This window comes from Anoplopoma fimbria, chromosome 1 (assembly GCF_027596085.1).
Source record: "Anoplopoma fimbria isolate UVic2021 breed Golden Eagle Sablefish chromosome 1, Afim_UVic_2022, whole genome shotgun sequence".
NCBI classification, from domain to species: domain Eukaryota; kingdom Metazoa; phylum Chordata; class Actinopteri; order Perciformes; family Anoplopomatidae; genus Anoplopoma; species Anoplopoma fimbria.
Genome location: NC_072449.1, coordinates 22,004,491 through 22,024,447, shown reverse-complemented (window position 1 = coordinate 22,024,447; position 19,957 = coordinate 22,004,491). Strand labels below are relative to the sequence as shown.

The window sequence follows — 19,957 nt, the reverse complement described above, 5'->3', positions numbered from 1 at the left end:
AAAACAGTAGAAAAACACAATAACTGAAATATAATATTTACAGACAGAAAAAAAAAACTATTTTAACTATTATTGCACAGTGTTTTTATTGTCATGTGTCATGTGGTCTGCTGGGAGCAGAGCTGGTTGTGTAACCTGACAGCAGCAGGAAGGAAGGATCTATCTATCTATCTATCTATCTATCTATCTATCTATCTATCTATCTATCTATCTATCTATCTATCTATCTATCTATCTATCTATCTATCTATCTATCTATCTAATATCCATCTATATCTATCCATCCATCCATCCATCTATCTTTATCTATCGTACCTCCACACCACTGGGGGCTCCTATGCACCACGACGTTATTTGCAAATGCTCATATAACCTATAAACACAGTCCTCACCAACACGCCACTGTGGAGGTAAACATGGCGACTCTCGGACCTCTGCGAAGAATATCCAGACTGGGCTCCAGCATCTGCAGGAACCACCGTTTGATGCTCAGCAGAAGCCCACAGAGACGAGGGATAGCTTCTTGTATCGACCGTAAGTAACAGTTAGCATTAGCATCTTTATGTTATCAAAGGAAGCATCTGAACCTGTTAGATAACTGACTTTCATGTCACAAAGTTTGGCGTGGAAATCAGAGCAACCAGAGGGTTTTATTTCTTTTTATTATTCTTATTCTTATTCTTATTATTTTTTTTATTATTTTTTTAACAAACCTGAAGTAACCTTAAAGTAAGAGCACCATCACAGCATTTGTTCAAGTGTCTTGTTCACCCAAAGCAATCAAAATGTTGGCATGCATGCTTATTATATCATCCACATGGAACATATTGTTCTCTGAATTTCTTTTTTTTTTCGTTGACAGCTGCTCATGGACTCACAGATGAACAGAAGGAGTTTCAGGAAGTGGCTTTTAGCTTTGCAGCCAATGAAATGGCTCCACATATGGCAGAGTGGGACCAAAAGGTATGTTTGAGCTCAATATTAACCTATCGTTACTGTCATTTTTAAGGGATTGGCTCGATAGGAGGCACTTCTGCAACATCACTGTGAAGTACCTGTGTGTCTTAGCAACCTTTCTCTCTAACAGTCATAAAAACATTTGGGGATGATCCTGATTTGGTATATTAGATCTTTATACATCCAATTCACCTAATTTTAGCTTAACATCATCAACTGTAGGTATGTTCATTTTTTTTTCTCCCCAGGAAATATTTCCAGTAGAGACCATGCGGAAGGCAGCCCAGTTGGGGTTTGGCGGGATCTACGTTCAGCCGGATGTTGGAGGAACAGGTCTTTCTCGGCTGGACACATCCGTCATCTTTGAGGCCTTGTCCACAGGATGTGTCAGCACCACCGCTTACATCAGTATCCACAAGTACAGACCCCTCATATCGCATTAATGGCATGTACCGGTACCTGCAATTAAAATATGATGGAAAGATTAATTATTTGGTTGCTTGTAAATCAAGAGGATGAATTTTGATTTTGACTTGAGGCTAGATGTGTATGGCCCTAATTTGCCACATCAGTTGCCAGTTTTGATAATAGAAAACATCTAGTACGGATGATGATTGTCGTCAAACAATCTCAAACCAAAGATCGGTTAGACCTTTTTTTTCTGCAGATGTATTTGGTTCTTTTAGTTTTTTTTGTTCTTGTGAAAATAAATAGGTTATTGAACTCTATTGTGGCCCATTTACACTATAATGATAGCTGTGATATATATATTTTCTATGTAGTTGCCTGCAAATTCGCAGTGTGCTCCTTTCTTTGCAGCATGTGTGCCTGGATGATAGACACCTTTGGAAATACTGAGCAGAGGGAGAAGTTCTGTCCAGACCTCTGCACGATGGAAAAGTTTGCTTCCTATTGTCTCACTGAACCAGGTCAGTCTGTAAATGGAAAAGATTGAATAAGGAAAGGAAAAAAAACTCTGAAATGCATTGCATATTAAATATTGTTTTTCTCTGTAGTATATTCATAGTTTGCTATCTTAGTTATTCATCTCACATGTATGTTTCTCTTTGCGTGTGTGCACTGTGACCTATTCAACCTGTGATCTCTGATTCTAGGCAGCGGCAGTGATGCTGCTTCACTTCTGACCACTGCACAGCTGAAAGGTGACCATTACATCTTGAATGGTTCTAAGGTAATTTCAAACCGGTTAAGGCCTATGTTACTGTAAATACTTTCTTTAAACAGTGGGCCAGAACCATGTCTTGTGTCTTTGTGACCCCTCAGGCCTTCATCAGTGGAGGGGGAGACACAGACATCTATGTTGTGATGTGCAGAACAGGAGCTAAAGGAGCAAAAGGCATCTCCTGTTTGGTGATAGAGAAAGGAACCCCCGGCCTCAGTTTTGGCAAAAAAGAAAAGAAGGTAGAGTTCATTATTGTTGAATTAAATTGTTTTGCTCTCCAGCTAGTGTTTTTAAAGATAACCAGTAGATGGCAGCAGTAAGTCACGGTCACTCGGCTGATTTTTCAATCCGCTCTCCAGGTGGGTTGGAACTCTCAGCCGACCAGGGCGGTGATATTTGAGGATTGTGCCGTTCCAGTGACCAACCGGCTCGGTGAAGAAGGGCAAGGATTCAGCATGGCCATGAAAGGCCTGAACGGAGGCAGAATTAATATTGGTGAGGAAGAAACCACTTTCACTACAGTAGTTACCCCTGTAAGCAGGTGGGGAAGAGCAACATATTTGTGCAAAATGTATGCGCATATTGTTTTATAAGTGGGAGTCTTGAGGCGCTTGAATGTGAGAAATGTTTGTAGGAAGCTGACATTAAAGTCAGACCATGTAAGAAATTTACAAGTTCTTCGTTTTTTTTATAAATTAAAAATGTCATTCAAAAGTAGTGAAACGCATCTTTGCTTAATTCAATACAATCACCCTTACTGGTCTACTCTGAGCAGTGGCTTATGGCAGCTCATGTTCGCTAACCTAAACAAAGTTAAGATACATTTCTGTGTCACTAACATTAGTCAGTGTGATGACTATATGAAGATTGACCTGTTATAACGTTACCTGTTGTTGCAAAAAGTTACGTGCTTTGCATGAGGGCCCATCATCAGCCGCTTCTCAATCAGAAGTTCTTATACAAACTCTGTTCCTACAGCATCCTGTTCTCTTGGGGCGGCCCATGCCTCTGTACAGCTAGCGAGGGATCATCTGTTAGTGCGCAAGCAGTTTGGAGAGACACTCTCCAACAACCAGGTGAGACGCTCCTACAAGGATCCTAGATTCAAAGTATTTTGACACCGTTGCCACCAGTTATCTTGAATTCATCCTTCCGTCTCTCCCTGTCTGGGTCTCTGCGTGTAGTTTCTTCAGTTCAAACTGGCAGAAATGGCCACCAAGTTGGTTGCATCTCGCCTTCTTGTGCGGGAAGCTGCCACAGCGCTGCAGGAGAACCGGCCTGACGCCGTTTCTCTCTGCTCCATGGCCAAACTCTTTGCCACAGATGAGTGCTTTGACGTGAGTAATACTGAGCGATGGTAGTTTTATTTATTTTTTTGTCTTTATTTCCCTTTTTCTTTATTACTGCCTTTTCTTACTCAACAGATCTGCAACCAGGCTCTTCAGATGCACGGTGGTTACGGTTACCTCAAAGACTACGCAGTGCAGCAGTTTGTCCGAGACATCAGAGTGCATCAGATCCTAGAGGGTGAGGCTTTATAACGGTGTCCTCTCACTCTGTCTTGTGTACCAGATTTAATATGATTCCCTTATCATTTACGCAGCTGTCATGCTTGGTTTTGTCACAATTATAGTTTGTGTGACTATTTTTATTCTCATTTTGTTTCCCCTAAAGGCACGAATGAGGTGATGAGGATGATCATTTCACGAAGTCTGCTGACGGAGTCATGATGAGTCTCTCCTCTGGTTCTTCTAGTGACCATATTGTAATGGTCTTCCTCTTTGGTTGGTTACTGTGTGACTGGTTCCCTGAAATGCCCTCCGCAATGTAGAATTTGGGGTAAAGCAGTAAGTAAACGTAGTTTTTTAGGGTGAATAATTGTTACAGTTTTAGCTAAACTGACAGCTGGAAATCCACAAAATCACCACCAGCAGTTGTGATTATCTAACAATAGTTTAGAAAAGTTTTGTTTAGATTTTTTTATCTGAAGATGCCTGTGTGGATACAAACCATTAAAGCTTAAAATAATTTAACAATGTCAGTGTTAATAAAAGGAATGGTTGCTCTCCTGTATATTACATATCTAGTGCGTGCGTGTCAGAACCACGCACGCTGACTACGGGGGTTCCACAAGGTTCAGTTCTGGGCCCCCTTCTCTTCTTGCTCTACACAACATCTCTGGGTTCTGTTATTCGCTCCCATGACTTCTCCTACCATTGTTATGCCGATGACACCCAGCTGGTCTTGTCATTTCCTCCCGGTGACACCCAAGTGGAGGCACGCATTGCTGCGTGCTTGGCTGACATCTCGAGGTGGATGGCGACACACCACCTGAAGCTGAACCTGGACAAAACCGAGCTACTGTTCCTCCCGGGGAAGGGCTGCCCGCACCGAGACCTGTCCATCACCATTGATGATGCCGTGGTGACGCCAACTCGGACTGTGAGGAATCTGGGTGTGACCCTGGACGACCAACTGTCGTTCTCAGCAAACATTGCATCGGTCACACGCTCCTGCAGATTCCTCCTCTACAACATCAGGAGGATTCGCCCCTTCCTCACTGACGAGACGGCGCAGGTGCTCATCCAGGCTCGGGTCATCTCCCGCCTGGACTACTGCAACTCACTACTTGCTGGAGCCCCGGCGTCGGCCATCAGACCCCTGGAGCTTGTCCAGAAAGCTGCAGCACGTCTGGTGTTCAATCGCCCCAAGTTCTCTCACACAACTTCCCTTCTCCGTTCTCTACACTGGCTCCCTGTAAGAGCTCGCATCCAGTTTAAGACTCTGGTGCTAGCCTACAGGGCAGTGAAAGGAACAGCTCCTTCCTATCTCCAGGCCTTGGTCAAGCCCTACACCCCCGCCCGACCACTTCGCTCTGCTGCCTCGGGGCGACTGGTTGCCCCGTCGCTCAGAGGTCCCTGCGGCCGATCCACCCGGTCACAGCTTTTTCTGTCCTGGCCCCTCAGTGGTGGAATGAACTCCCCACTGACGTCAGGACAGCAGAGTCGCTGCCCATCTTTAGGCGCAGGCTGAAAACTCACCTCTTCAAGAAGTACTACCCTGAGCCTTCCTCGTAGCACTTATTGCATTCGTATTAGTTGTTGCACTTACTGTATTCGTATCAGTTTGTCTGAAAATTACAGGCCTCTCATCTTTTTAAGTGGGAGAACTTGCACAATTGGTGGCTGACTAAATACTTTTTTGCGCCACTGTATATGACATGCAGTCTCAGCATCTCTGTGCCTAAAGTGGCCTTATTTATATTCATGGTTACTGTATTGTTACCCTACATGGTGTGTGTTTTGCCACAGATAGAAATATATGAGTTGTGTATTGTGGGTTATGTATTTGAAATGTAACACTCCAAATTAAATAATCTCATCTTTCATCAAATGAATTAGCTTTTTTTTTATTGGTACTGTTAATCCCACTCAACTGTGAATTCTGTATATTTTATAAAAATTGTTTGCATGAGTAATAAGTGAAGTGATAAGTCAGTCTTGCTAAACTCAAACACTCCAGAACACTTTATTAAAAAATGATCAACAATCAGAACTGCATTAAAAGTGCTACATGTAGCCTTTCAGCATCAATAACTCACATTATTTCCAGAGTTTAGTATACTTACAAGAAAACAAAGAAGACCATCAGCAGGAAGGATGGTCTGATATTATCCCATCGAATAATGGTCTTGTATGTTAACAGTAATTATATCATGTTATACAAAGCACCTTTGAACGCAATAGTAATAAACCATTAACTTCAACACTATTTCGGTTACATTCCAGCTACCATAACAGGCAATGTTCTCTCAGCAGACACAGATGTCATGGAACCGTACTGACATTGTTACAGTAGGTTAAATAAAACACTTACGTGAACAGAAGGGGCTCAAAGAAAGCGACAAAATAAAAGTCGAAATACCTGAACTGTGATTTTGAACTAGTGCAGTTAGCCTGAGAGAAGTGACTGAAAAGTGATCCTTACACAGCCATACAAATGGAAATATAAAAGTGTATATGTTTAGTTTATTTGTTATACAAATGTCCAAAGCATTATATTTTGCAAGAACTGCAAACTGCTTGTTATAGCTTTACAGTATCCAGACACACTGTATTAAGTTCTAACTACTCCCTCGCGATCATAGTTGTATTTATATTGCCTAAAAATTATAACGCTATTGGATATCATTTTGAAAATCTCTTCAAAGAGATAAAAATATATTTCTTACAAAAAGAAACTGAAATGAGCAAACCGAAGGGACCTGCCAGACGTCGTCTTCTCTCACAACGTTTCAGGTGTTCGTGGAGAAAGTGCTTTCCATATCAAGGCATACTTTCCCTCCATGTTAAACCACTGTCCTCCTCCTGGTCTACACCAGCGAGCCTGCTTGGCTCTGAGCGGGCACCATCACAGCTACGGCCCCCATGCGTGTCAGGGTGGAGGAGCTGATCTGTGGGGACACAGTGAGTGGAGGTGGCACCTGAGGCTGAGCCCCCTCAGTCCTGTTGGGCATGGCGACCACAGGGCTCCTCAGAAGCTGCGGAGGGGCCCCGTTGGAGCTGGGGGGTCGCTTTTGTTTGCGTGACGGGGTGCCTCCCGTGTTGTAACCGGGTAGTCCCTGTAGCGTGTTGGCTTCTCCGGGTCGCAGCTGGTAGGCGTTTATCACTGAGCCGGTGTCTGAAGCAGATATGGGGGAGTATGGGTAGTGGAAGTTGGGCTGGTGGGGGTCTCGGGGTTGCGGACTGGTGGCTATGGAGGACAGCGTGCCATTCTTGGATATGATGTCCGAGCCGGTGTTGCTCTTTGCCCACGACACTCGCTTCGGGGCCTGAGCGTCCTCCCTGTGGTACAAAGAGCAGAGGAAGCAGAATCTCACCATTAATGGAAATGAGTAAAAATCCAAAATGACAAAAAGAGGAAATAGGGCAACACACATTCAGCTTCAGTGTTTTACACTCACACTGAGTTCTGACATAAAAGTACTTGTACATTGCAGATGTTAAAAAATGACTTTATAAAGTATGTATTACAAAATATACAATGAGAGGGCTAAATATTCAGATACTTTAAACAAGTAAAAGTCGTGATGGCACGGTAAATATACAATTAAAAGTTATGTATGTAAATACAAACGTATCGGCACAAGGAATTATCAAAAGTGAAATTACTCATACTCAAAGTATTAGTACTTCATAGTAAAATATATTAATATAAGCCCTGTTCATGATGTTTGAACTGGTCATGGTGTAGCTGCTTTTACAGGCTTTGTGAATTGCTGGTTCATTTAATCCATAACAGCACATTACATTCCATTAGAAAATCTAGAGCTGTCAGATAAGTATAGTGACATGAAAATTACAGTATTTCCTTCTGAAATGTAGAGGAACAGAATAATCAAGTTCCATTGCATTCAGAAATAAGTATTGCCTTGCATTTTTTATGAACTCAATATCATAATTATTAAATGCAGAGGCATAGACCGCTGCTTATGATTTAAAAAGACAAGGGAACAATGCAAGGAGAAAATGTGCGTATTCGCCCTACTTATTAGTGAATTAAATTAAATCGATGCTTCTGGCTGGTGGTGCCCTAAAGAAATAAAGAGTACAGCCACTTTCCTCCCTTTTGTTTTTGCCTGCAAGTATAAAGAAACATACAAATGCCGTACTCAAGTGAAGTGCAAGTACCTCAAAACTTAAATACAGTACTTGAGTAATTGTACTAGGTTTCTTTTTTCAGCTGTACCTCAAAGCCTGATCAAGCACACACACACACACACACACACAAACGACAATGTTCAGTGAAACTCTCACTTGATCTCGTTGGCCATCTCCTCCTCGGAGTCCCTTCTCCTTCTCAGTATGAAGATGAGGAAGAGCACCATGGCGACCAGTCCCACTATCGACCCCAGTGTAGCTGCTGCAATCATGCCTGCTTTGGAAGCTGGGAAACGCATCACAGATCAGTGTTAACACCTTGTGGGAGTCACAGCTGTGTGATGAATACGTGTAGTGGAGTATGAATACTGTGTGCTTACAGGTGATAACCTCCAGGTTAATGGAGCAGCTGTCGGAGCCGGCGGTGTTGCTGGCTCGGCATATGTACTTCCCCGACATGCTTTTAGTGAGGTTGCTCAGCCTGAGGGTGCCGTGTCGCTCATCTGGGAAACAACCGCACAGTTACACACAAGTCTCAATCATATATTAATGTGATCTGTGCAAGAGGGCTCGGTATTCTAGAAAGTACAAGTCGATTACACCACAATATTACACACTGGGGAACTATTTTTGCAAAAGTGACAAACAACTCTACTACAAGAGTGTATTGTGAAGATTATGTCCTTAGATCTTGTATATAAAAAGGTAACAGTACCATTATTTAACATAAATAAATTGACAGAAATTAAATTAAAAGTTTACTTTTCTTTCTGAGAGTTCAGGTAGTTCTTTTTGTTTTTTGGGGATTAAGATGTATATTTTTTAATATCTGCATGTTAGTGTGTTTGTTAAATAAACTTTATAAAGCTTTATAATTGTGATGAACCCTCTGCTTGGTGCGTTTGGTTTGCCCTCTGACTCCAGATCTGTTGGAGAGTAATGGGCGTTTTGGTTCCTTTCTCTTCTCTTTTTGATTTCCTGAATCCCTCCCATCTATTGGTTCGACTTCTTTTCATCATTTTGTGGTTAATAAATGACAATATTCGCTTGTATACTTGTTTGTCTCCCGTTTTTGTCCCGGACAAGAGCCAGGCTGTGATATAATGCATTAAATAAATACAATCATTCCTAATTCACTTATTGAAAAAATGATTATATTTTCCTATTCATTTACAGATATAATGACTTTGTGTATAACAGAGTTATCTGTATCATTATACCATCAATGTTTGCAACATATGGCGACGTTGAAGCATTAGTTACCGCTCATAATCCCGAACTGAATCCACGTATTGGCCCATATCCAGTATCTACAGTATAAAGTTTGGGATTGGTGCAATCCCGCAGCAGACAGCTCTGCAGAGGATTCTGCTACATAATGATGTTTGTCAGCAGTTTTTGTTTTAATATCTTCTCACTCCAAGGTTATGTCACTGCAGTAAGTGTGTGTGCATCTGTCTCAACTGAGTATTTCCATTCAACACAGTCTGTTCTTCTTAGCACATGGCTTTAAAATGTTGTGTTGATGCAAACATAGGCAGAAGGAAAATAAACAAGCTTCATGAGGGACTTATCACAACAAATCCTCTGAAATCCAATTTTAGACGGCACATCCAAGCATGACTTCATCAAATGTGTTTTTGCTTTCGTAGGGAATTTTTTTTGGTGGGATCACCCTTATTATGTGTTGTTTGGATGGGTTGGTGTCTTATAGGTGTTTCATGCACGTCTGGCATAGTCTGAGTGAATCATCCAAGACGAAAAGTCAAGGTTCACGTCATTGTCTCTTTTGTTCCTCCCAAAGTTTGGATGTTGGGTGGATTGAGCTTCGTGTGTTGTCTGCACCATCTGCCACGCACCACCAGGAGCGAGGTTAATGTAGGCAGGTGCACACACACACACACACACAAAGCACTGCCATCACTAGAAGTACCATAAATCTTTCTTTAACTTTAGATTTTACTAAACTAAAACAATCAAAAAGTCAGAAATGATCTGTTATAATTTGCTGCTGATGAGCAATCACCTGTCTGTGTTGGTCTGGTGTTAATGTTGGTAAATGTGATCACACCCAACCAAACAACAAACCAGACACACTAAAATGATTACATGTGGAAGTAGCTGTTATTCATAAGCAGATCATCACTTCATTTTTATTGTGAGTATTAAAATAATGCCTCAGAAATCAAAACAAAAAATGGGTGCCAAATAAAACAGTGGCAGATGAGTGTGATATGCACTTATCCCTCTCTGATTATTTAATCCCCCTGGCTTGAAAACCAGCTGTGAAGAACCAAACCCAATTGTGACAGATAAGCAGAACATCAGCTGACTGGGAGCTTGGAGCGAGTTCAAGCCTGCGCAGCGATCAGTTCCCAGTGGCTGATCTGACATTACAGAAGGTGCTGCCTCATATCATGACAGCAGCGTTACTCATATTGCCCCGCCGACGCTGCAAGGTCACCGAGCAACATTTGTTTAAGCCTCGACAGAGGACACGTGATTTACGTATATGAGCTCATGGTATAGTTTGCTGCCTAACATGACATTCAACGTCCAAGCTGCAGTGGATTAGTTTTCCCAATTAATGTCAAAGACCACACACACAAACAGAAAGGCAGCAGAAAACAAATGCAGTACCAGTAACTCTCATTTACTACTTGCCATTAATTTAGCTTGCTGTATAATGTAAATGAGTGGTAATGATATTCTAATTTTAATCTAACCAGTTAACTCTCAGCAAGAAATTTGCCTATTTTCCAAAATGACAAACTATTCCTTTGAATTATCATTTTCTGTCACCAATCAACTAATCATTTTAGCCCTACTATGGACTCTTACTTTTATTGTTATTGTGTCCTTTGGTTCAAAAAGATGACTAAATGGGACGACAGCTACATCTAACACATGACACATACCACAAATATTTAAAGAACAAAGTCAACCCTTCTTTTACAAAATAGAAATATATTCAAGTCTCATATTATTCTCATTATGGATACACGAAGGTTCAACTGAGGATGTTGGCGATTTTACCAGAGGTGGCCAGCATCATGAGGAGATGATTTAGGCAACAAAATCATTTTTGTCAAAAAATGACTTAGGCCATTATTTTAGGAAGGTAACGATATTATTCTCATTATGGATACACGAAGGATTTTTTTTCCAATATGAAACAGCTGTTCAAGATTACAGTGAGGGTAAATTACTGCTATCCCTCAATACTTTTAACATCCACATTCTTTAATCAATGAATGTGCAAGGAGATTGTAAATGTTTAAGATTTGGGGATGATTACCTGGTTTACCTATGCTAAGCTTCTTTTTTTTCTTCTTTACTTTGGTGGTAATCATAATCTTTTCTGAAAAAATAATCCTATAAGCATTCATACAAATTGGGTTGATTTGTTTTTCTTCTACAGCTTAATGGCTGTGATTTGAGGAGTGCCCTTTTGACTCCTCGTAATGTCACAGTCAGGAGGTGGGATGGGATGGGAAATGAGTGGAAAATGTGTGAGTGAAAACCCTTACCCATGAACCCAAGGACAAGCATGGGCTGGGGGCAGGCTCTCCATTCTTTTGCAGAAGGAAAGATGGCAAAGAGAGAGTGAGTGAGTGAGCATTAATGAGAGGTAGGAGGAAGGAGCGGCGCAAACGGATGGGGAGGGGGTGGAGTGAAGTCCCAAATCCAACTTATGCCTCTTAGAGGGGTTGATCAAGTAATGACATGGGGCTTGTTAGATTAGGTACCAAGGTCAACAGGAAATGAGGAGAGCCGAGAGAGGATCAGCAAAAAGGGAAAACAGAAAGAGAGAGAGAGAGATTGCAGAAAGAGATAAGTGTCATGGAGAGTCATAGAGAGAGCATACATCAGCGAGGGTGGATAAAAAGATGGGTTTGAACTCAAGTGTGGATGGGTGATAAGAGGGTGCAGACGCACATGTGATGAAGGCGCGAGTGTGCATACTGCATAACAAAAACCCGGGGTCAATCAGAGGGAGTAGTTTTCATGTTATGAGTCTGAGGACTTTTCTGCTCTAAACAGATAAGGGCCAAAGAGCAAAGCAGTTTAGTCAATACTCAATCAATCAGGCTAAGTCCTGTTGTTCAGAAGCAGATGGTGCTCTCTGTGCAGCGTCATCTGGAAACAAACATCTACCAAATATTGCAACAATGGAAGCATACAGGAGCACAGCATGCCCACTCTGAGAGGAGCATGTTGTGGTTTGAGTTGTCTCATCCTGTTTAGAGGATTTGGTGCTGCATGGTATGGCATCTGGAGCATCTTTCAGGAGAATTCCACTGCTGCGGACTTATGATCAAGAATGGGACCTGACAAAAAGGATTTAGCATCCAAGTAAGGTGCTAGGGACAGCAGGAAGGTGCATGACATTTAGACCTGCACGTAAACAGGCTCACAGATAAATGATCTACCATTTTTGCTTCTGTTTGACACATCTGTGTTAACAAGGAAATGAGGCTGGCTGGCAATAACCTGACTAAAGACAAATGTACCTTTTCTCTCCAAAACGACCCAATTTAACAGGTGAAAATGTGACGAACATGGATTCCTAAACTTGATACAATGAGCCAGTGTATGATTTGCCTCAGTTGTGTGCAAGCGTTCTTCAACCCCCCAAAAAATGAATGAAAATTGCAATTTTTCAAAAAATGCCTTCGTACGCATTTATATGAATCTAGAATATAACAATTTGTCAAGAAATTGGTTAGAGTGCTTTACACACTAATGCTAGTATAATAACTGACGAAAACAACAAAATGTGATGTACATTTACATTCCAACTACACTAACCCTACTTAAAACATCACTTTTTATTATAGACATCTGATATACTATGATAGATGAATTCTCAATTCTCGCATATTATAAAAGAATATAGAACAAAAATATAGATCAAATTCTGTTTTTTTACATCCTGAAAAGTATGCAGAGGAGGTAAAAGTGCTATGCCACAGCTTGCTGCTACTTAAGCTTAACTGCTGTGATGGTGTGGTAATGAGGTTTTTTAAATGAGCAGTTTTTTGTTTTTTTTGTAGGGACTGTTTCTATGATAGAGGAAAGTAAGAAAAGTTAAATTACATATTTTCAATGCTGCAAGCAGCACCAACCGCCATTAAATGTGGATGACTGCAGGGAAAATAAAACTATGTCAATAAATACTACTCAAAGCACAGTAAGTAAATGTGATTTTTTTTTTTGTGATTTGTAGGAGCTGACAGTTGAAGTATAAGAGTTAACATCCGGATTATGTGCTTGGAAAATACTCACTCTGCATTGGGGCGAAGAAGACCTCAGATATGGGTGCAGCCTTGGTCCATTTGTAATGAGGGATGGGTTTTCCATGACTGGACTTACAGCTCAGAGTCACGTTGCCATTCACCACTGGGTTTCCTGTCATGGTGCACACTGGGGGAGAAGGAGGGACTGTGGAGAGAGAGAGACAGACAGACAGACAGACAGACAGATGGACAGAGTGTTAAGATAAGAACACAGGATCAATGAGCTTATAATTAACTTGTACGTAAGGCTTTAATCCACTGCAAACAAAGTGGAGATTTTTTTCGGGGCTGAATCCATATTGCATAAAAATAAGATATTATTTTGATCCCACGTTGTTTCCATCTGCTGCTGGAGGATGACATGATGACCTCAGGGCAAAGTGAATCCCTGAACAGCAGATGAATATTATTTGGACAGTGCTTACGCTCATAAATACATGACTTTTACCAGACTGGTCCCATGTTTACTTTGCCTGAATTTCCAAATCCAAAGAACTGTGTGAGCTGTGTCACAGACCGCTCTGATTAAATCTGACCTTTGAAGTTCCTCTGACGCCGTGGTCCATTACCTTTGACATTTAGGTGCATCTGTCCGAAAATGCCAGAACTGCCAGGGATGATGACGGAGCATAAGTACTGCCCAGAGTCAGACTCCTGGGTGTTGTTGATGTAGATGGAGAGGTTGGCCGAGGGCATCGTAGCACTGAAGCCCACTCTTTTGGTGAACTCGTTCTGGCCGCGCCCGACTTCGCCTGCACTAAAGTTTATCACCTGAACAGAAAAAAAACACGTCCCATGGTAACACTGAACATAGCATCATTGCCCTGTTAATTATTAATACTCATAATTAGACCAACATTTCTGAGTCTGAGACTTTCTATGAAATACAACACATTTTTAAAAGAAGGTAGTAGAGAGACTTTTCTCTCGTTTGAGTGAAAGATATATATATATTTATTTTTTTTGGGGCTGCAGCATATGAACCATATAACAGAAATAAATGTCCTTCATGAGGATAATCCTGACATGTACAGATGGTGGATGTTGAATTTTAGGCAGATTTTCTGTATGAGATAAGCTTGCAGGCGTCGCACACTGAAATTGTTTAGATTAAATAAATCATGCAAAGACCCAACACACTCTGACTGACACACACACACGCACACACACACACACACACACACACGTGCAAATATGTACAGTTTCACCAGCAATTCGTGTCACGTTAAGGAGGTGCAGTAAAAGAGATGAAATGTCATTAGTGGCATATTTTGCTTAATAACATTCGTCTTTCCTACCACTATGAAGTAGACATCAGCAGTGTTGCTGGCAATAAGCTTAATCTCTACAGATCCTTTTAAATATCACTAGATGGGTTTATCAGCAGATATACTGAATATGTCATGCAGTAAAAAAAGGCTATCTCTTATCACGTAAAATCCAGAGGTGACATAGAACTAGTAGTACTCGGTCTTGTTCCTAAATAAGAATTCCTGAAATACATTTTGTTATTGATAAAGTACGTAAACGGTAACTTAAATAGGTTTACTATTCTTTGCAAGGCTGCAACCAACAATCATTTTCTTTACTAGTTTGTCTGCCAATTCTTTTCTCAATTAATCCATCCAAAAAATGGCAGGTAAAAATAATTGATAATTACAGTTTCAAATCATTGTGTTTTATCTGACCTTTAAAGATTTTGCATTTATAAAGCAGAGAAATCTGGCATTTTTCTAGAAAAATAACTTAAACAATCAATCAATTGTCAAAATAGTTGCCCATTCATTGTTTCAACTCTCATGATGTCTTTGTTTTGAAGGTATAACACTTCCATTATAGTAGTAGTAGGATCAGCAAGCACACTGTTCTTTATATTAATCCCTTTAAAAAGGCTCTTTCTTTACCCCACAGAGGTCAGTGTAGGGTCAGCTTTACAGCAGGTCATTGCAGACTGGTGTATTGACCTCCTCACCTGCTTGGATTCTTTTCCCGTGAAGAGCCAAACTACAGAGTTTTTGGAAATGTCTGAGATTGGGCTGTACCAGGCATGTAACACCACCATCTGGCCCTTGACCACCTCCATCTCTCCTCTGGGGATCTCCACCTCCTTGGTGTCACCTGGAACAACAACAACATTGGAAACGGTTTATCATTAATGATGTCATCCTGTGTCAAGTTTCAATTGTATGCATACATTTTTTTGTTTGCGTTATGTGATATTCATAGTTTGTTTTATTTTATATATATGTGTGTAATTTCTTCCTTTGACAAAATCAAATCAAATGAAATATTGCTAAACAAACAGAATTAATGACATGGGAGGTTACTATGTTATAGATGTCTTTGTTGGTGGAATTTGTCCATAACTTATCAGAGAGAAGAAACATAAAAAACATAATTTTAATAAATAAAGGGGAAATTGGAGAAAAACAAAAACCCAAATAAAATTTCTCACTGTGCCATCAGCTGATCTGATCTTTTATAATAACCAATGACCTCAGGCTCAGTGGATCCAGAACCTGCATAGACCCCCCTTTGACATCTTGACATGTTGTTCTTTTGGCTTCTGTACATTCAGCTACTCGAACTAAGGAGGACAAACTTATGGAATCAGGCAAAAGCTAATTTAAGACATGTGCTTCAGTTGTAAATTTCAATAAAGCTGCATTTGAATTAAGATCATCTTATAAAGTACAGCTTCATATCGATGCATTTTACAGATAGTCCAATAGGGTACTAAATGGTTTATGTTGCTGCAAAGGATGTAGAAGTTTCTTAACCTTATCCTTCTGTGTATCTGAAAAAGTGAAATTACCAATAGGGAAATACATGGTTTTCAGTGCAGGTCTCTCTACATGTGGTACTGACCTGATACAAAGTTTTCCCAAAGGATTTCACAGTATAGTATTCCCAAACTACATTGGGTTGCTTGTTCCATTCCGTTCACAAAGTGACTTCATTCTCAATTATTTTCCAGAAACAATTAAAGCTCAAAACACAAAGCAAGTACATTTCATTTTATGAGTGCATTTGAGAAAAAAAGTCTTAAGCTAATTTTAAGAATCAAAAAGTAAAGCAAGGGCAGTTTAGGCGCATGGATTATGAGAAAAAAAAACAACCTAAATCATGTCGGGTTAAAGGGCTCATGCTGCCAAATTCCAAGAAAGTACAAAGCAACTGACAAGAAAAAGCTTAATATTATTTTCATATAGGAAACGTAAGCAAAAAAGGAAGGCATGAATGGAAGAAGAAAAGGAGGATGTCCCACTCACAGGGTGTCCAATAACCCGAACCGGACAGTTGAAGCTGGATCAACTGATCCCTGCAGTCGGTGTCCACTTGTGTCTCCAGTTTGATTGGTGGAAAAGAAAGTCAGGCAAAGAAAATAGTATTCTCGCCACTAAATCCTTCTACCGCAGGAAAACCAGTGAGAAATGTCCCTCATGTGCTCAAATGGATGGAGAGGAGAGATATTTAGATAAAGGAGAATACACAGAGAAAGCGACGGAGGGTTATGATCCATAGACAGCTAGGCAGCTGAAATCTCCACATCTGTTCAGCCAGGCACGCCTACCTTCTTTTCCACACTGACAGCATGTAGAGGCAGGAGAATTAGGCGATTGGATGTGGGGCTGTGCTATGGGGTGAACATGTGAAGAGTAGAAAAGTGTGTACGTGTTTGTGAATTTAGAGCAAAAAAAAAAAAAAAAGAAGGTAAAGAAAAAAATGTTTTTTTTAAACATATGGGTTTGCTGCAGTGACTTGGTGCTTTCTTATTCCTCCCGGGACAATGTGACCCCACCGCTGTGGCGCTCCGGTCCCTTAATTTCTGAATCTCCGAATCTGGTAAATCCTGCTGACTAATCCCTGAACAATCCCGGGCTAAATCCTCTCACCTCACGTGAGCAAAAGAGCTCAGCAGGACATGGATATGATCTGACCCATGGTCACTTCAGCCACAAACGCTGCTGTCACTGCCATCATCATCATCATCAACATCATGGCAACAGCATTTACATTCAATAAATTAAGATTAGCAGATCGCTCTGCTTTACATTTAATCATTCATGTCATGCAACGCCAGCCGTGTCTGTTTGTGGAGTCTGCGTGGTACGAGTTTGAAATGAGGCATCCAACGTGTGAGCAAAAGATGCACTTAGGAACATTTGATGACCATCAATAAAATTTAATTAACAAATTATACAGTAGGTCCTGAATAATAAACTTTTCTTTAAAGTCAAATTACTCTTCATTCCTACAATACTGCCCCAGCACTCAGAACCAACATGTGGATGTCATTTTATAGTTACACTGTGGGTAATAAATATTTTTTTTTTGCGATCAGGCTACAAAGAGTGTTTAAGAATTGTGCTGCTTTTTGTATTCGTCTAATATTGTACAAAACATGTGTATGGCACATTATCAGAATAATAACTTCTCCCTTTCTAAACACAGTAGTGTGACTATAAATTTACACGGCAAGGATAATCGCACTGAAATAGGAAACACATTGTTGTTGTTGTTAGAGACAATGTTATTTTGACTGTACCTTTACAAATGTGTGAATTAAGAAACGGATGTTTTAAGATCAACAGCGTTACTTTGAATCTACAACCATGCTAGTCTGTACTTTAGCAGTGACACTTTGAGCTAAATGTTATCACCATAAAAGTGTTAAAGGTTCTCTATTTAATATTCAAAGCATTAATATAGCAAAAAAATAACTATTCGGTTCACCCTCGGATAAAAACCGTTAGCTCTGTCAGCACTGGTGCTGTTAGCACTGTTAGCTTCTAATCGCAACCTTAGCCGCCGCCGCCGCCATGTTGAGGGCCTTTGAGAGGTCATTTTTATGATCTCAAATTTGCATAGTGGAGATTTATTTCCCCTGTAATGTGCATTATGATAACCTAGTTTAGTGTGTTAGCATGCTAACATTTGCTAATTAGCTCTGAAGACAATTTAGGGCTGAGGTTGATGGGAATATCAAAAGCTTTACAGGTATTTGGTCTTAAACCAATGTATTGGACAAATTAAAATTCAGGTCTGATGATTAAACATTATAAGCATGAAACATTAAAAAGCCAGAGGATCAACTAAGTTATGTCAATTCATCCTGAATGGGATTTGAATGTTTGCACAGTTTCATCAGATAGATTAGATAATTCCGTCTGAACCAAAGTGGTGGACCGTCATTGCCATTCATAAAGTGGGACAGCTACTCGCAGGGAAAATCCATGGCAATGCTTTTATCATTAACACGCGATAAGATGTCAAACCCCGAGATACATTAATGCAAAAAAAATCTTTCCCCCTCTAATCATAAAACATGTCTTCATTTCCAGCATTTCCTCATGTCACTGTCAAGCTGTAAAGCCGTCCATTAGACATGCATGTGTGAGATTAATATCTTTATCATCACCATAATTTTTCATGCATTATACATAGAAGCCCCATCCCTTTTTTTTTTAGATTTGAAACATAGTTTTTGCCTCGCAAATCCTGTTAGTGCTCCCATTTCATTCCGGCAGCAATTGTGATTGCTGTGAACCGGCGTGTGTCCTCTGTAACAATTGTGTAACAATACTAAGAAAAGGGCCATGTTTGGGATGAGGCTGCGATTGTGTCTACACAAAATCTCTCCCTGTATAATGCTATAAAGTGATGTGCAGGGGTTGCATGCCGATTAATATACATTGTGCACCGGTGACACAATCAGAAAGGATCAGGTTTTTCTATAGGTTGATGAGACTTCTTAATGTGAATGCAGCAAATGGATGGGGAGAGTAATTCTGAATAATATTCCATGATGAAGTCGGATAATGCCCTGTAGTATCCTCACTCCAGACTATTCTTGTGCTTCTTTGAGCAGGGTTTATCCTCAAAACTGTGTCATTCAATTGTTTATTAAATGAAGGAAAATCTTCACTAATCCGAGGCTGTCTGTCTCCATCTGGGATGTATGTGTGTTTGGCTGCAAACACAGACAGATAGAGGCGGTTCAAGATGTGGATATGGGAATGAAGTCAATTTAAATCCTTCAAAACATATATATATATATATATATAAATAAGAAAAATCAAGAAAAGTTGCCAATAAAGGGGATGCAGATAAAATATGTAGCATCAGTAAACTGTCCTAATTACATTTTGCCAAAGGCGATCTTTCAGCCTAGCCACGCTTTCTATCTGCTAATTGGATTCTTCTCTTCAGAATAAACACTGTTTTTTTTAATTGTTTGTTTTTTCCTGCAGGGCATCCCGGCTATGAGATATTGGCGTAGTCTCCGCTGCAACAGCAATTAAAACGGCAGTGCTGCCGGACGAGCACAAACCTACAAAGACTAATCAAAGAAGAGTCAACCCTGTCATGCATGTCTAGAGCTGGGGCACAATTAAGAGAGCAAATGTGAATTTGTTGTGGTACCGTGAGTCGCCCATAGGGGGCAGCACATTCATATGAGAAAACAGATCATAGATAAAAGCACAGTGGAAACCTTATCACCAATAATCTCTGAACGACTCAACGAATGTATAAATTAAGTGTAAACTAAAGCAACACAGGCTGACCGTGTAAATGAGATTTTGGAAACCAGGCTGGGCAGGTGTTTATAAATATAAACAGGTGTCTAGTTTATTGCTGAAATGCATGTGATGTGCATGTCTAACAAGGCAATCTAATTCTGTGTTGTTGTGATAAAATGAAGGATAAAAAGTCAGTCCCTCTCTCAATGCCCTTGGGGAGCCTGTGTGAAGATAAACTGATCCTCTTTAACCAGCCCCACTCTATCTCCCCAAGTAATCTCTGCTTCTACCCATGTCTCTCTCTCTCTCTCATGTGAGTTTAAGCTTTAGCTG

General features: G+C 40.5%; 2 protein-coding genes across 3 annotated transcripts in view; one reads left to right on the top strand and one right to left on the bottom strand.

Annotated features, from left to right (window-relative positions):
• The first annotated feature begins 403 nt into the window (after positions 1-403).
• acad8 (acyl-CoA dehydrogenase family, member 8) lies at positions 404-4,875 on the top strand. Of its 2 annotated transcripts, XM_054600874.1 has the most exons (11): positions 404-534; positions 863-963; positions 1,206-1,375; positions 1,777-1,886; positions 2,073-2,149; positions 2,242-2,379; positions 2,500-2,635; positions 3,119-3,216; positions 3,325-3,477; positions 3,565-3,667; positions 3,815-4,875. In XM_054600874.1, the coding sequence occupies exons 1-11, from the start codon at positions 417-419 to the stop codon at positions 3,868-3,870; spliced, it is 1,260 nt and encodes a 419-aa protein (XP_054456849.1). In that variant the 5' UTR covers positions 404-416; the 3' UTR covers positions 3,871-4,875. The 2 variants fall into 2 exon arrangements, with proteins under 2 accessions (XP_054456849.1, XP_054456850.1); XM_054600875.1 differs by lacking the exon at positions 404-534 and having other exon boundaries at positions 882-963; positions 1,180-1,375; positions 3,815-4,873.
• Positions 4,876-5,836: 961 nt separating this feature from the next.
• esamb (endothelial cell adhesion molecule b) overlaps positions 5,837-19,957 on the bottom strand; it is a 36,922-nt gene continuing 22,801 nt past the window's right edge. Inside the window, exons 2-7 of the mRNA XM_054602739.1 lie at positions 15,073-15,218; positions 13,670-13,871; positions 13,090-13,245; positions 8,181-8,303; positions 7,957-8,086; positions 5,837-6,984 (exon numbers count right to left, since the gene is read on the bottom strand). Coding sequence (XP_054458714.1) covers positions 6,513-6,984; positions 7,957-8,086; positions 8,181-8,303; positions 13,090-13,245; positions 13,670-13,871; positions 15,073-15,218 — 1,229 coding nt within the window. The 3' untranslated portion in view covers positions 5,837-6,512. The remainder of the gene's footprint in view (positions 6,985-7,956; positions 8,087-8,180; positions 8,304-13,089; positions 13,246-13,669; positions 13,872-15,072; positions 15,219-19,957) is intronic.

What these genes read in the sequence shown, in the direction of transcription:
- acad8 (XM_054600874.1), top strand. Translation starts at nt 417, where the DNA reads ATGGCGACTCTCGGACCTCTGCGAAGAATATCCAGACTGGGCTCCAGC. An exon ending in GCTTACATCAGTATCCACAA is followed by an intron (nt 1,376 to 1,776) that starts GTACAGACCCCT and finishes CTTTCTTTGCAG; the next exon opens with CATGTGTGCCTGGATGATAG. An exon ending in ACATCTTGAATGGTTCTAAG is followed by an intron (nt 2,150 to 2,241) that starts GTAATTTCAAAC and finishes GTGACCCCTCAG; the next exon opens with GCCTTCATCAGTGGAGGGGG.